This window comes from Pelobates fuscus, chromosome 5 (assembly GCF_036172605.1).
Source record: "Pelobates fuscus isolate aPelFus1 chromosome 5, aPelFus1.pri, whole genome shotgun sequence".
NCBI classification, from domain to species: Eukaryota; Metazoa; Chordata; class Amphibia; order Anura; family Pelobatidae; genus Pelobates; species Pelobates fuscus.
Window position 1 is genome coordinate 384,163,184 of NC_086321.1, and position 14,198 is coordinate 384,177,381.

The 14,198-nt window shown below is 38.9% G+C and overlaps 1 protein-coding gene across 2 annotated transcripts in view; it reads left to right on the plus strand.

Annotated features, from left to right (window-relative positions):
- The window catches only part of KCNJ16 (potassium inwardly rectifying channel subfamily J member 16), a 34,062-nt gene extending 27,440 nt beyond the window's left edge, over positions 1-6,622 (plus strand). For both annotated transcript variants that reach the window (XM_063453449.1, XM_063453448.1), the window contains exon 2: positions 4,696-6,622. In XM_063453449.1, coding sequence (XP_063309519.1) covers positions 4,758-6,266 — 1,509 coding nt within the window. In that variant the 5' untranslated portion in view covers positions 4,696-4,757 and the 3' untranslated portion in view covers positions 6,267-6,622. The remainder of the gene's footprint in view (positions 1-4,695) is intronic.
- Positions 6,623-14,198: the final 7,576 nt, after the last annotated feature.

Sequence of the window (14,198 nt, forward strand, 5' to 3'; positions counted from 1 at the left end):
ATAATGTTCAAGGATGTAATAAAAAACGATAATTACAGGATGAACCGGTCATCTGACAAAACAGAAGTAATACAAACATTGATGTATAAAGTCAGCCTGTGATACAAAACGTTTAGATGTTAATAAAGAACTAAAGCTGAGCTGGGGGTGCAGTGATTGGCGCAGTTTTTTCGCTGTAGGTGAGATGGTTATGGTTATTGGTACATTGTTACTCATTTATCATGTAAGTTGTTTGTGAAATAGAAACAATCACTGCAGTAATCTACAAACAGTATGGAGGTGGATTTGTGATATAATCGCTGTCACTGGTGACGGCACCCTTTGTGCATCCAGCAGTTTGATTGGCTGCGCGTCATAGGGGGTGACAAGGGTAGAATAATTCCACAAGCGCACATAAACCCCCGCTTTCACTGCGCTCAGAGATAACGCCGAGACGGCAAGACAAGGCAAGTATTATTTAATATTATAACGAGCTTGTGCGTTCCGTGTGTTTTTGTTCTGTTGAAGGATTTTAATAGACAGTTGTTTGGCCGGTGCAATTATTCTTGATTTTGGGAATTTGTTGGAAAAATTCAACCTTATATTTTTGACTATTTTATATAGATTATGCATTAATAATATTGCCCCCTACCCCTAGCTTAAATAAATTACAATTAAAAATGACATTCAGGCTCCTCGCTCACCAGGAACCTTCCATTCTGGTCCACAGCAGGGGATTATGGGATACATAGTTTATCACCATAGAACACGTTTTACACATTGTTGCTGCTATAACCAGATCTCATGAGACAGTGTTGTGAGTGCTCAAAGCACCAAGATCTTTGCTACAACTAAAAGTGCTTATGGTGCTTAGAGCAAGCCTTTCATTAGTGAAAGCAGTAGTTCTTTGTATCGGTGGTTTCACAGTGTTTGTAACTGGATAACGTTTTATACCTGGCAGGATCAGACACTGTTGTGAGTCGTACAGTCCAAAGCGTCAGCTCGTTCACTGACCAAAAGCGATCTCTAACGATATGCAGTGCGTTTACCGCGTAATTAAACACAGTGAATATTTTCACTAGTCAGTTTGCATTATCATAAAATAATGAATGAAGCAGTATTTTACCCTGTACTTTACACTTGACAGAAAAACTCCAAGAGAGTCGTCATAATAAGCTGTCATTGTCTCATTGTTATTTTTCCAATTAATACTTATTGTTGAATTCGTTCTGAACTTGGCGAGTCTCCGTAAGGAATGGGTTAATTAGAAGCCCGCTGTGTAGAACCGTAATGTGTTAATCCTTTGGAATCTCAGAGTCGATTTAAAAAAAAAAAAAAAAAAAACGAAATATTCAACTAAACTATTTTCTTCTGTTACTTATTACCGCGTCAACCTTCAGCACGCTGTCCGGACTTTTAATGGCGCCTGCTTTCACTTAAAAGAATTAAATGTCACTGTGTTTGTTGTTTTGAGATATTTTAGTGCAAATTGCTGCCTGGTTGCATGACTTTCAAGTTTGTGTAAGTGTCTGCCGCTCTCTGCTATTTACGTCTGAGCCCTTAATGTTTAAATTGAAATTCTTCTATTCTGATATTTGCATCTTCAGCTCTTTATTGAGGTTTCGAATTCCCGGTCCCGGGATTTGTGTTCTCCCTCCCTGTTGTCTTCTTTTTCTCTTCCCAATGTGTAGTTCTTGTTATCTGAGTAAGATCGAGCTTTGTAACATTATTGAATCCACATTTTCAGATGCAGTTTAGGAAACAAATTATCATGACGTTTAATGAATTACTTTTTTTTTTTATATTGAACACACTCTATGCAGGCTCTGTTAATTATGAAAAAAAGACTTTATGGATGCCAAGATATTAATGTTTCAAGTTTTTTTAAATGTATAAATAGCGCTATAATTAAATTAACATATTAATAAAAAAAATCTTAAAATAGAGCAATAACAATTATCACAATGTTTACTGTATGGAAATGATGGGGTTCCGATAAGTAACGACTTATGGTATATCAGCTGTAATCTAGACGATCCATACTTTTACGAAGCCCATAATGTGTCTAGAGCAGTTAGTGGGGAATCGAGCTAGACTTCTGGTATCAAGGCTCCTTACATTGCCGCATCTAGTGATGGATTATTTCCAAAAGCAGGCAGTTCGGAATGAATCCAAATAGCTATTACAATGGCAAACATAAGAAATGGACTGAGCTCTCTGTGTAAGCCCCATCGGGTGTTCCCACACCTTGCACCCGGAACCCTTTTTGTTCTGTTTTCCGCTACGATGCTAAATTTGGTCCAAGTCCCGGTGAGCTGTGCAGCTGCAGGTTCCGACAATTATAAGGATAAAACGTTCTCTCCAACCTGCCTTTCTTCTCCTCTATGTTGTTTAACACAATATTTTCCACAATGAAAATCCAAATAATTGAAGGAATGCTTTTACTGTTAGGAGAGTGATGAACCGGCATCTTCAATGGCAAATGATTTCTGTAAATCTTTTCACTTGTTTAGTTTACCAAATAAATCAGGTGAGAATATATCGAAGTACATTTTCTGCCTCCAGTCACAGACAGCGGAGACTACCAGTAGCTGTAGATTTAAATAGCTTCATGCTCCCATTGTTTGTGGCTGTTTGTAAGTTTTATTTTGTTTATTTCTATTTAATTAAGAACTGATGTTTAAATCGCTAACAAAAAAAACAACGAATTCAGTATTCGATTCAAAATGCTTTCCAAATGTCTCTTTACCACTTTTCCCCATTTTTAATGTAGTGTAAACAGAGAAAACGCAATTAGTAATTGGAAGACAGCATGTTATATTTTTTTCAAGCAGTTGAGTCTCACATTCGCAATGCATTTTCCCATTTTTTTCGGCAGCGGTTCATACAAATTCTGGGATCCCAAATCGCCATATGACCAAATCATGAAACAAATGTTACAGAATTTGAACAAGCTGTCTGTGGCGGCAAAAAGAGAGGATTGCTGGGAAAAAAGAGCCTGATTTTATTCACAGATCAAGTGAGAAGTGACCAACAGAGGGGAAAAAGGAAGCGGTGAAACCCCCCCCCCCCCCCCCAATCTATAATATCTATAATATATAAAAATAAAACATATAACTATAGAATTTAATTTTACTGCTCTGCATTATTTTCCCCTCCATCGGTTACTGCATATTGGTAAATGCCCCTCTCAGGGCTCTGTAAAGTATATACATAATATTTATATTTTGCAGTACGCTGATTGGCCAATTTTTGTGCAATTTTCTTTTGTCTGAATAGCTTCTCCAAAAACGATTGCGTAGACAAAATGACTCCGAAACGCCATATGAACAAATTTCATTAATTCATTAAACAATATGAACAATTAAGAAATGATTCATCAATACATATTCAGAAAACAGTCCGAGTAATATAAAATAATAACTAACAGCGTTATAAACAATGGCAGAATGAAGAGATTGTGTGCGTTTTCAAACATTGCAATGCATGCTAATGAGAGGTTATCATTACAATTTGAAGGAATATCTTCCAAAGCAAAACAGAAAAACTAAGAAAACAAACACAATTAAAAAAAATGAAATAATCCCAATCCTAGCCCCGCTCATTGTAGGAGATAAAGATTGCCAACAGCCAGATCCCATGGCAGATACCTGGTGCGTTCCGCTGGCTGCCAGGAAAGGTTACGTCACTAATCATTCTTTTCGTCAGTTCCTGTCCCGTAATAGGAGTTAGATAAAACGATTGTAAATACCTATAATTGGGAGCTAACTGTATTTCACCAAGGACTCTAGATATAGCTGCTAATTACCATAGTATAGGGGTTGGACTGTTTCATTTTGTTTCTGCACCCACCGCAGCTTTGCATAATCTCTGTCTTTGTGCTTGGGCTTGTCCCATTCTTGTCTTCATACAGAGGAAGCAGAGGTCTCTTGATCCAACACATCTAACATCCCTAAGTGTGCTTATGAGCAGATTAATAAAGGTTGGGGCCCCTCTTTGATCTATCAGGGTTCATAATAAGTTGGAGTACTTAACAATACTATTTTATTGGCCTGCAGTCCTCAATTTTATATGCATAATTTCCAGCCCTCACTGTAGATCTTCCACAGATCACTTAAAGAATTAGTCCAAGCATCATGAACACTCCAGTGATTTGAAGTGGTGATGGTGCCTGAAGTATTTATGTGCAATGTTTCGCTATAAAATGCTGCACATACAGAGTTTAACACCTTGGCTGTCAGAGGTTGGGTAGTGTCAATTCTGTGCAATTCATTGTCTGAGAGTGGTCAGTCTGTGCTCTTAGCCAAAGAATAACAACTGGGTTGGCTTCCCCAGCTCTGCAGAAGCCGATAATGTGTCCCTCAGACAATATTTATCATACCCAAAGTTTTCCATTTTTTGGTTGGATCAGGGTCCCCAGCTATGTCCCCCCACCTCTGATTGTAGATAATGTCTATGTGTTGATCAGCCTTCTCCTCCATTTGCCCAGATGAGAAGCTTGCAGTGATTATATCATGTAGATGTTCAATTTACAATTAACTCACATGTTGGCTGGAGAAACTATTTAATTACTCATTTTTTAATCCCTTGATGCTTTTGCTTATTAAATTCAGTTAAAATCAATTTAAGAGAGAAACTTTGCTTCTCGATGTAACCGAATGAAATGTTGTTGTGTTTTTATTTCAGTATTTTTTTAATCTATTTTTGTTTGTGCAGGTGTTCTCTTCTGTGGGGAAATTAATTTGGATTCCTCGTTGGAGTTCTTGGTAGATGTCAAGATGTTCCAGAGTGGAGATACCTTGAGATTAGTCAACGTGAAGGAGAACAGCTGGTATTATTATAGCACAGTGAACAGGAAAAGCTTCCAGAGACGTTTCATGCAGAAAGATGGAAGCTGCAATGTGTATTTCAGAAACATACTAAGCGAATGGGAAAGTTATGTAACGGACATCTTCACCACCTTGGTGGATATGAAGTGGCGAAGTATGTTTATCATATTCTCCTTATCGTATGTTCTGTCATGGCTGCTTTTTGGATTTATATTTTGGATCATTGCTCTTCAGCACGGAGATTTAAGTAACCCTGACATCACACCGTGTGTCGATAATGTGCGCACATTTGCAGGAGCATTCCTTTTCTCTCTGGAGACCCAGACAACTATTGGGTACGGTAACCGTTGTGTGACAGAGGAATGCTATTTAGCAATTATTCTGGTGAATCTCCAATCAGTCCTAAGCTGCATTATCGATACGTTCATTATTGGAGCAGCAATGGCAAAAATGGCAACTGCCCGAAAAAGAGCTCAGACCATCAGGTTCAGCTACTTTGCTGTTGTTGGCGTGAGGGATGGTAAATTGTGCCTTATGTGGCGCATTGGTGACTTTCGGCCTAACCATGTAGTAGAAGGAAATGTAAGGGCACAGCTCTTACGTTATAATGAAGATCATGACAAAGGCATCACCATGGATTACAAGGACCTCACGTTGGTCAATGACCAAATAATACTTGTCACCCCAGTCACTGTTGTTCATGTCATTGACCAAGATAGTCCTTTGTATGCTCTAGATCGCAAAGCTCTGGCAGCAGACAGATTTGAGATTTTGGTCACATTTATTTACACCGGTGACTCCACTGGAACATCCCATCAGTCGCGAACATCCTATTTGCCACATGAAATCCTCTGGGGTTTCAGATTTAACAATATCTTGCTGACCAAGAAAAAGCGCTATAAAGTTGATTATGAGCAGTTTGAGGAAATGACAGAGTACTATGCACCTTTTTGCAGTGCAAAGCAACTGGACATCAATGCTCAGCCAGGTAGCGCCGCTATAAGTCCAAGACCAAAATTCATATTTGAGGTTGCATCTGTAAACTCCATGTCCAATGACTTGCCCAATGTTGCATCTACAAGCTCAATGCCTAATGTATTATCCAACGACCCTTTTTCCAGCTCAGTGCATGATGGATTCAAGAGCGTTGCATCTACAAACTCAATGCCAAATGGTTTCACCAACATTGAATCTCTGACCTCTGTGCCAATGCATGAATCCAGTGAAGTATCTTTAGGTTTAACACCCAATGGACTCACTCAAGTTGAATCTACAAGCTCCATGCCCATCGAATTAGCCAACATATCACCGAGTATCACCACTGTCTCATCAATCGCTACGGTAGGCAGCAGCAATGAAGATCGTGAGGAATGCTCAGTCCTATTCTTCAAAGACAGTGAAGACAATCCTTACAGAAAGGTTATAGTGACTCTGAGCAAAATGTCATTAGAGTCGTAGAATTAAAGTAATGTAGACAATGCCTTTAGGGTTTACTTCTACACGGACCACGAGTATAGTATTAGTGCGAAAATAAAATGTTTAACCAGGACATATTTAAAGCCACTTTTATTATTTTCCCATTAAATCTGGTTTTGAAGATGTTGATCCCATCCACTTGCTTGACAATGCCCATAGAACAAACACTATAGATTTAAATGCTCAATGGGAGTGGGGCTGAAACAATGACAAGTGCTACGTCTGCAATTGTTTTAAATGTTGCTTGCTTTGTTTTGCATTCACCATCACTGGACACGGTTTATTCTTTTTTCCCAGCAAAATGGACACACATTAGAAAAAGCAGAAACAAGATTTATACATAAGGAGCTATAAAAAGAGCGAAGGGAAGAATACCAATCGATCCCCACAAATAGGGAATATATTGGATAATTCCACAAAGGACCCACTTATTATCCTCTAATGTGGGAATAACCCACTGAAAGAATACTAGAAAAAAGAAACAAACGGACAAAAAGTCCAGAGGAGAGGATAATAGTAAAATGGAAGCCCTACCTTTAATAATACTAAGAAAAAAATAATTAAAATAAAAAGATGTATATACCAAAAAGTGGAAGGGGGCAGTCCAGAAAAAAGGCTGCTTTTAGTCAGTGAATTAAGCTGCTAATAAGGCTACAGGGGTACTGCAAAAATGTCAGCCTACTCACAGTAAAAATGAGGCTAAATAGGATAATATAGAGAAAAGAGTCCTCTTAAGCAAAATAATGGAGAAAGTCCCCCCTCCTCCTCCCTTCTTGCAAAAATTCCCCAAAGCCAACTATAAACTGAAAAGCCAGGCTGACCCTAAAATACCTCGGCACGGTGGAACATCCACAAGTGCCTACAAGAGCCCCTATCCCTTCCTCCACTAAAAATAACCACACACTTGACTAACTAAAATGCGTGCATAGTGCTACCAAGTGAGTAAAGTGAAAATAAATAATAAATAAACAAATAGCTTGACGTGCGTTTCGGCGTGTCAGCATGCCGTCGTCAGGAGCATTAAATCTGGTCTGGATAGACCAGGAAATATATACCCCTCCTTAATTACCAAATTTAACACTGCTGTATGATTGAGGGTTGTCCTACGGTCATGTCACTCAATGGTTCACCTTCCCTTAGGATGGATCGTTCCCCAATCAGGGGGCGTGGAGCTAATACTAGGTGAATGAAAGAAGGTGGAGCCGTATTATAAGGATCAACCCTAACAAGGTGAGTAATTGTGGGTACCTCAATCCAACATCCGACTGTCCAAGATGACCTGGCAACAAACATATCCATGACGGGGGGCTGCCAGAGCCTAAGCTGGTCCGGCGACTGCTCTCCTCCGATCTGGATTCGATGCCGATCGCTACAAAGACAGGGGGTGGGGGTAGCCGATGTAAACAAAAGCATCAGCTATTCCTATAGGTCGGTGGGCGGTTTCTTTACACACCGCAATTCACGTAGTATCGCCGTATGGAAGATAACCGTGCGGAGGGTAGAGCAATTTGCCCATGTTAAACATTGTATCACATTATCAATAAATAAAGATCTATTATAAGTAGGAATGAATAAAAGGATGTATCAAGAGACCACTCATTTGTACTTTACTCAGCTTGTAATGCTGAAAATTATTACAAATACTGCAGGTTCTTTATAAGTATTCATACTTAATAAAATAAATAAAAAATGAATACCTTACTTCTTTAAACATTATATCACATTATCAATCAATAAAGATCTATTATAAGTAAGTTGTGTAATGTAAAAATGAATGAATTAAAAAGATGTATCAAAAGACCACTCATTTATACTTAATAAAATAAATTATAAATGCTTTACTTCTTTATAAGTGTCAGTTATTTGATACTGACACAACAATGAGTTCCCACTATGGGGAGCTAACATTACACATCTATATGGTGACACGAGACTTTAAAATATTCTAGGGCACCCTGAGAATTCATACAGGGTAAGAAACATCCACCAGATGTAAGGAAACAGATCCTCACCAATTACTAATGTAGTCCTTAAAAATAGATCAACACCGAGTCATCCTAAAAGAGGTATTAAATTCACAAGCAGCAGGGGGGGGGGGGGAGGGGGGAAGAAGGAGAAAAGAGGGGTGAGGGGGAAAAAAAAGTATTTATAAGCCATCACGTGATAACTAAAGTATATACAACTATTTACAATCCCTAGTAAGGAAATATTATGTCGTCCTAAAGCTAAACAATGAGTTATAAGAAGGCTGAAAAGGAGAAGCCTTCATTGAGTCCCCCAGGAGACAGGGTTTGTAGCATGTAAATCCAATAGGATTCACGTTGTTTTAATCTCCTATCCCAGTCTCCTTTGCGTTGTGTTTGTGGAATGTGTTCGATCCCCATGAATCTTATATGATTGGAAGAATTTACATGATGGAGCCTTAAGTGACGTGAGATAGGTGTTTCAAGAGGTCTTCTCACAGAATTCACATGCTCCCTAATTCGAAATTTAAATTGACGAAAAGTTTTTCCCAACATATTTCTTTCCACATGAACAACTTAATAAGTAAATCACTCCTTCAGTCTTACAATTGAAGAAAGCACGTAGAGGAAAGGTCTCTTCTCCATTGCTACTACTAAATTGTTTAGAATTTTTTGTAATGAAGGCACAGGCACTACAGTGCCCACACTTAAAGGTTCCTTTTGGTAGATATATTTGGGATGGTCTTTTAAAGGGTGCCAAATGACTCTGCACCAACATATCTTTGAGATTCTTTCCTTTTCGTGCTGTAATCGAAGGGAACGTGGTGATCACATCTTTAATGTGTATATCCGAGGTTAGGATTAGCGTCTAAGCGTTTCCATCATATATGTCCAACCAGCGTCGTAAGTGGCAATACATCGAATAAGGTTAGGGTTAGATCTTTGTTTGGTGTCATCTGAAAGGAGTGCATCTCTATCTGATAGAATTGCTCTAGAGTATGCCTTCCTTAACACCCTGTTAGGATAGCCCTTTTCCTTAAAGGATTTTCTAAGTTCCCAAGCTTTGACCTTGAAATCCTCTATATTGGAGCAATTGCGTCTAAGCCTCAGGTATTGCCCCGTAGGTATACTAGTTCTCAAAGTTTTAGGATGGTAACTTTGCCAATTTAACAATCCATTTGTGGCTGTTTTTTTACGGAACAGAGACGTTAGTACTCCTCCTCCAGGCTGGAATGAGATAGTTAGGTCTAGAAAATTCAAATTCCTGCCCCCCAATTCACTGGTAAATGTTAGGTTAAAATAGTCTTCATTCAAAAGATGTACGAAGTCCTCAAAGTCCTGTATTGATCCTAACCAAATGACAAACACGTATCTCACGTATGTATCTCTTCCAACAGAGTACTAGACTGCACAGTGTTTGTAATTTGGGATCTGCCATGATGCCCTTCTCCCATGCTCCTAAATACAGGTTCGCGTAGGAGGGGGCACAAGATGTACCCATGGCAGTCCCTCTTATCTGATGATAGATGGTACCATTAAACAGAAATATGTTTTTGGTTAGGATCAATTTAAGTAGTGTTGTCAGAAAATTAATGTATGCCACGGGAACTTTCAGTTCTTCTTCTAGGGTTTGTCTGATCGTTGCTAACCCTAACTCATGTGGTATTGAGCTATATAGGGATTCGACATCTAAGCTACACAACATAGCTTGTTCTGGTACATGAATGTCTTTGAGGAAATTGAGCATTTGTTTAGTGTTCCTAATATGGGACGGTAGTTGTGACACCATGGGGGCCATGATTTTATCCAAAAAAATGCTTAGATTCTGTGTGATATTTCCACAACCCGACACAATTGGCCTCCCTGAAGGGTTAACAAGCGACTTATGAACCTTAGGGAGGCTATAGAAGGTTGAAAGTACCGGTTGTTTGATTAATAGGAAATCGTATTCATTCCTAGTAATCAACTTTTGTTCAAGCGCCTCATTTAGAGTGAACTTAATCTCTTGCAGATATTGTGGAGTTGGATCACTAGCTAAAGCACGGTATGTGTTGCTGTCTGATAGTAATTTTTGTACCATCTGTACATACTTCGAGGACAATATTCCCACCCTTATCGGAGGGTTTGACTACCAGTTTATCAATATTTTTAAGTTCATTAAGTGCCTTCCTTTCAGACTTAGATATATTTTCACTGGGTTCAAAGTCAAGATCTTTGATGTTGACTCTTTCTATGTCCCTACACACCATATCTAAAAAGACCTCACATTCCTGTAGTCTTTCAGAGGTGGTGTGACCTCTGAACTCTTAGGGGCAAGTTGGGTATTGGGAATCAAATTACTGCCTTCATTACATTCCAGGAGTGCTACCAATGTGTCAAGACACTCCATGTCCTTAAATGTCAATCCTAGATTCTTGTGAGTGTGATATTTATGAAGGGCCAGTTTGCGGGCAAACAGATGTAAGTCATTTGTCCAGGTAAATTTATTAAAAGGTGGAATGGGTACAAAGGACAGACCTTTAAGTAATAAAGTGGTCTGAGAATGTGAGAGTGTAACAGAGGACAGATTGATGACCCTTAGATCGGTAGTTGTTAACGATAATGTTTTCGCTGACCTCTCCCCCTCTTTGCCTGCCTTGTCCTGGGCCCTTGCACTTCGTCTGCTTGTCTCAATCCTAAAAAATCCACTCCCTTGCGTAAAATACTCTTAGGAGCTGGTTGGGTTGAGATTGTATTTTGAGTGGAGGACTCCCCTTCGTTATCAGTAGATTCGTACTCTGATGTACTGAAATTGTCCGAATCAACTCTCACCTTTCTCTTAGTCTGACGGTACACTCTACCTGTTTCAAAATCAGCCAGATCCCTCCTAAATTTATTATGCTTTTTGATTTTAATTTGGTGAGAAAATCTGTCCAGGTTAGTCTTAAGTCTGACCTCTAAGTTCTGAAATTGAGGATCCTCCTTAAATCTTTGTATATATATAATCTTTCTCTATATTATCCTATTTAGCCTCATTTTTACTGTGAGTAGGCTGCATTTTTTGCAGTACCTCTGTAGCCTTATTAGCAGCTTAATTCACTGACTAATAGCAACCTTTTTTCTGGGCTGCCCCCTTCCACTTTTTGGTATATACATCTTTTTTTTTTTAATTATTTTTTCCTTAGTATTATTAAAGGTAGGGCTTCCTTTTTACTATTATCCTCTCCTCTGGACTTTTTGTCCGTTTGTTTCTTTTTTCTGAGATTTATAGATAAATGTGAAATATGGACACCTGATGGATCACCGAAGGCAGGAAACCAGTCAATGAGCGAGTTTCTCATAATGATTTGTTTTAGTGCCAGATCATAGTATCTATTCCTTGTTTGATACAGTCTGGAGAAAAGATCTGATGTGTTCTAAGTTACATTTTCTCATATATTGCCCCGGGACTGGAAAAGGAGAGTGGAAAGGCCATTTTCATCTTCTTTGCTACCATTATGACACTCAATCCAATAACCTTTTAATATATTGTAAGATAGATATCGGGAACATATTGCACATCTTAGTTAACCCCGTTGTTTTGGATCACAATTCGTCTATCATTGGACCTTAATCAAGAAAGGTCATAAATGTGTCCTTATTTTAAGTGAAAGAACTGATTTAATGATATCATAATAGTGATTTCTTTTAAAGACCGATTAAAAACATGTAGCACTATATGATTGTTTGTGGCAAATTAAGTGATTTAAAGGAATACTACAGTGACAGAAACACAAACATGTATTCCTGTCACTATAGCTGTAAAAAGTGATGTTTAGGCCCCCGGCCCCTCTGTCAGCTAAGTGAAAGGCGAGTTTAACCTCCTTTTTTCCACCAACACGCAGAGCATCATGGCTGCCCCCGATCCGCCTCCTTGGCAGAGATCATCGAAATTGACTATCTCAGACAATCCAATGATTTCCCGTAGGACATATTGGAAGGCTGTTGTGCATGCGTGCCAAAATACCACGCTGCGCCGATCAGCATCTCCTCAAAGAGATATATTAAATCAATGTATCTCTATGAGGAACGTTCAGTGTCCCCATGCAAAGCGTGAAGACGTTGCACACCGTGCACTGACCCAGGAAGCACCTCTGGTGGCCGTCTGAGTGACTGCACCTAGAGGTGTTACTAGGGAGCAATGCAAATACTGCCTTTACTCTGAAAAAACAGTGCTTACATTAAAAAGTCTGCAGGGACAGGCTATAGACACCAGAACCCCTACATTAAGCTGTATATTATACATTAAGCTGTATATTGTACATTAAGCTGTATATTGTACATTAAGCTGTATATTATACATTAAGCTGTATATTGTACATTAAGCTGTATACCGTACATTAAGCTGTATACTATATATTAAGCTGTATACAGAACATTAAGCTGTATATTGTACATTAAGCTGTAGTTGTTTTGGAGACAATTGTGTCCCTTTAAAAGAACACTATATAATTAGTAACTCTATATAACACTATAGTATCCCTGATCTATTAATGTCCCCCCCCCCCCCCCCAATCGGGTACGTTAAAAAGTAAAACAATTTTAGAACTGACTTACCTTTATCCAGTGCGAGGCTCCCTTGGCGCTGTGTACCTCTCTGCCTCCGGCCAGTCATGGAGCAGGCATGACCTCTTCCACATATGTCCAATTCAATGCTCCTCACAGAAGAGCATTGGGGATTTAAAGTGCATGCGCGGTAAGTGCTGTGCATTGAAACTTCCCCATAGGAAAGCATTGAATAATGCTCCCCTGTGGGTCTACAGTGTCATGTGAGTTTTACTCGGTCAGTGCAGCGGACGCGCCTTTCGTGGCTGACGTTGTGACAGCCACTAAAGGTGGACTTACCCCTGCAATGCAGTTTCTCAAAAACATCAATGTTTTCCATTGCAGGGACAGGGGATTGAGATGATCTGGGTGACTACAGTGTCCTCTAATGTCCGAGACTTGAAAGCTGTGGATTTGAAGGAGTGTGAAATTGTGTAAAACTATGAAGACTTTGTACAGGATCCTAAAAACACGTTACTGCTTGTTTGCAGAGCTGGCCAGCCCCCCGTATTGCAATATAAGGTTTAAAGTCTTGCCGATGTGTCGTGAGTCACTCGATATTTTGTATAATCTCAATCTCACCAGCTCATAGTATAGAAACAATCGACTCTCACGGATTGACATGATTTGGGAAGTAATTAGTCCGTATGCAGCTATCTAACCCTAATTCTAAGATAAAAGATGATGTTTATGCAAGCAAATCAGCTAGGATTTATATGTAACTTATATTAAGCTATTGGAAGGTCCTGATATAACATTTCTTTTGTATTTTGTGTTTATTATGTCAAATAAAACGGGTCAGAATGCGTTGGGATAAATCATATATTAGGCGACAAACTGAACGTGCAAGCTAATTACAAATAAATCAATAAAGTGTTTTACTGTTTAGATTATATAATGGTTTTTAATTATGTTTTTACCTCATTATTAGACTACGACATGCAGGAAAATGTAATATTGGCCGTATATATTAAAGGAGTGAGAATCTGGTAAGATGGAGGGAGGAGAGCGACATATTATAAAACAAGACATTGTTACCATAAAATAAGCCAAACACAGACTGAGGATGGAAGGAGGTGGCTGGAGATAGAACCTTAACAGATCAAGGTCACAGAGATGGTTAATAGACACTCCACTGGCCAAATCCAAAAGATAATAAGTTTGTAGATATATCTCCAATGAAATCTTGCATGCATTTAATTATGCATTTTTTTTATTTGGGGTTATATCTAAAAACAGTTTGTAATAGCTGCAGATATCTTGTCTGCAGCCTTTGCAAGCAGCTTTTGATAAGCAGTTGTTACAAACATTAAAGGTCTTGTTGTTGGGCTGAAAGGTCACATTCTCACAGAGGACTCCTAGTAAAAGAGCACGTGTGACTTTAGGG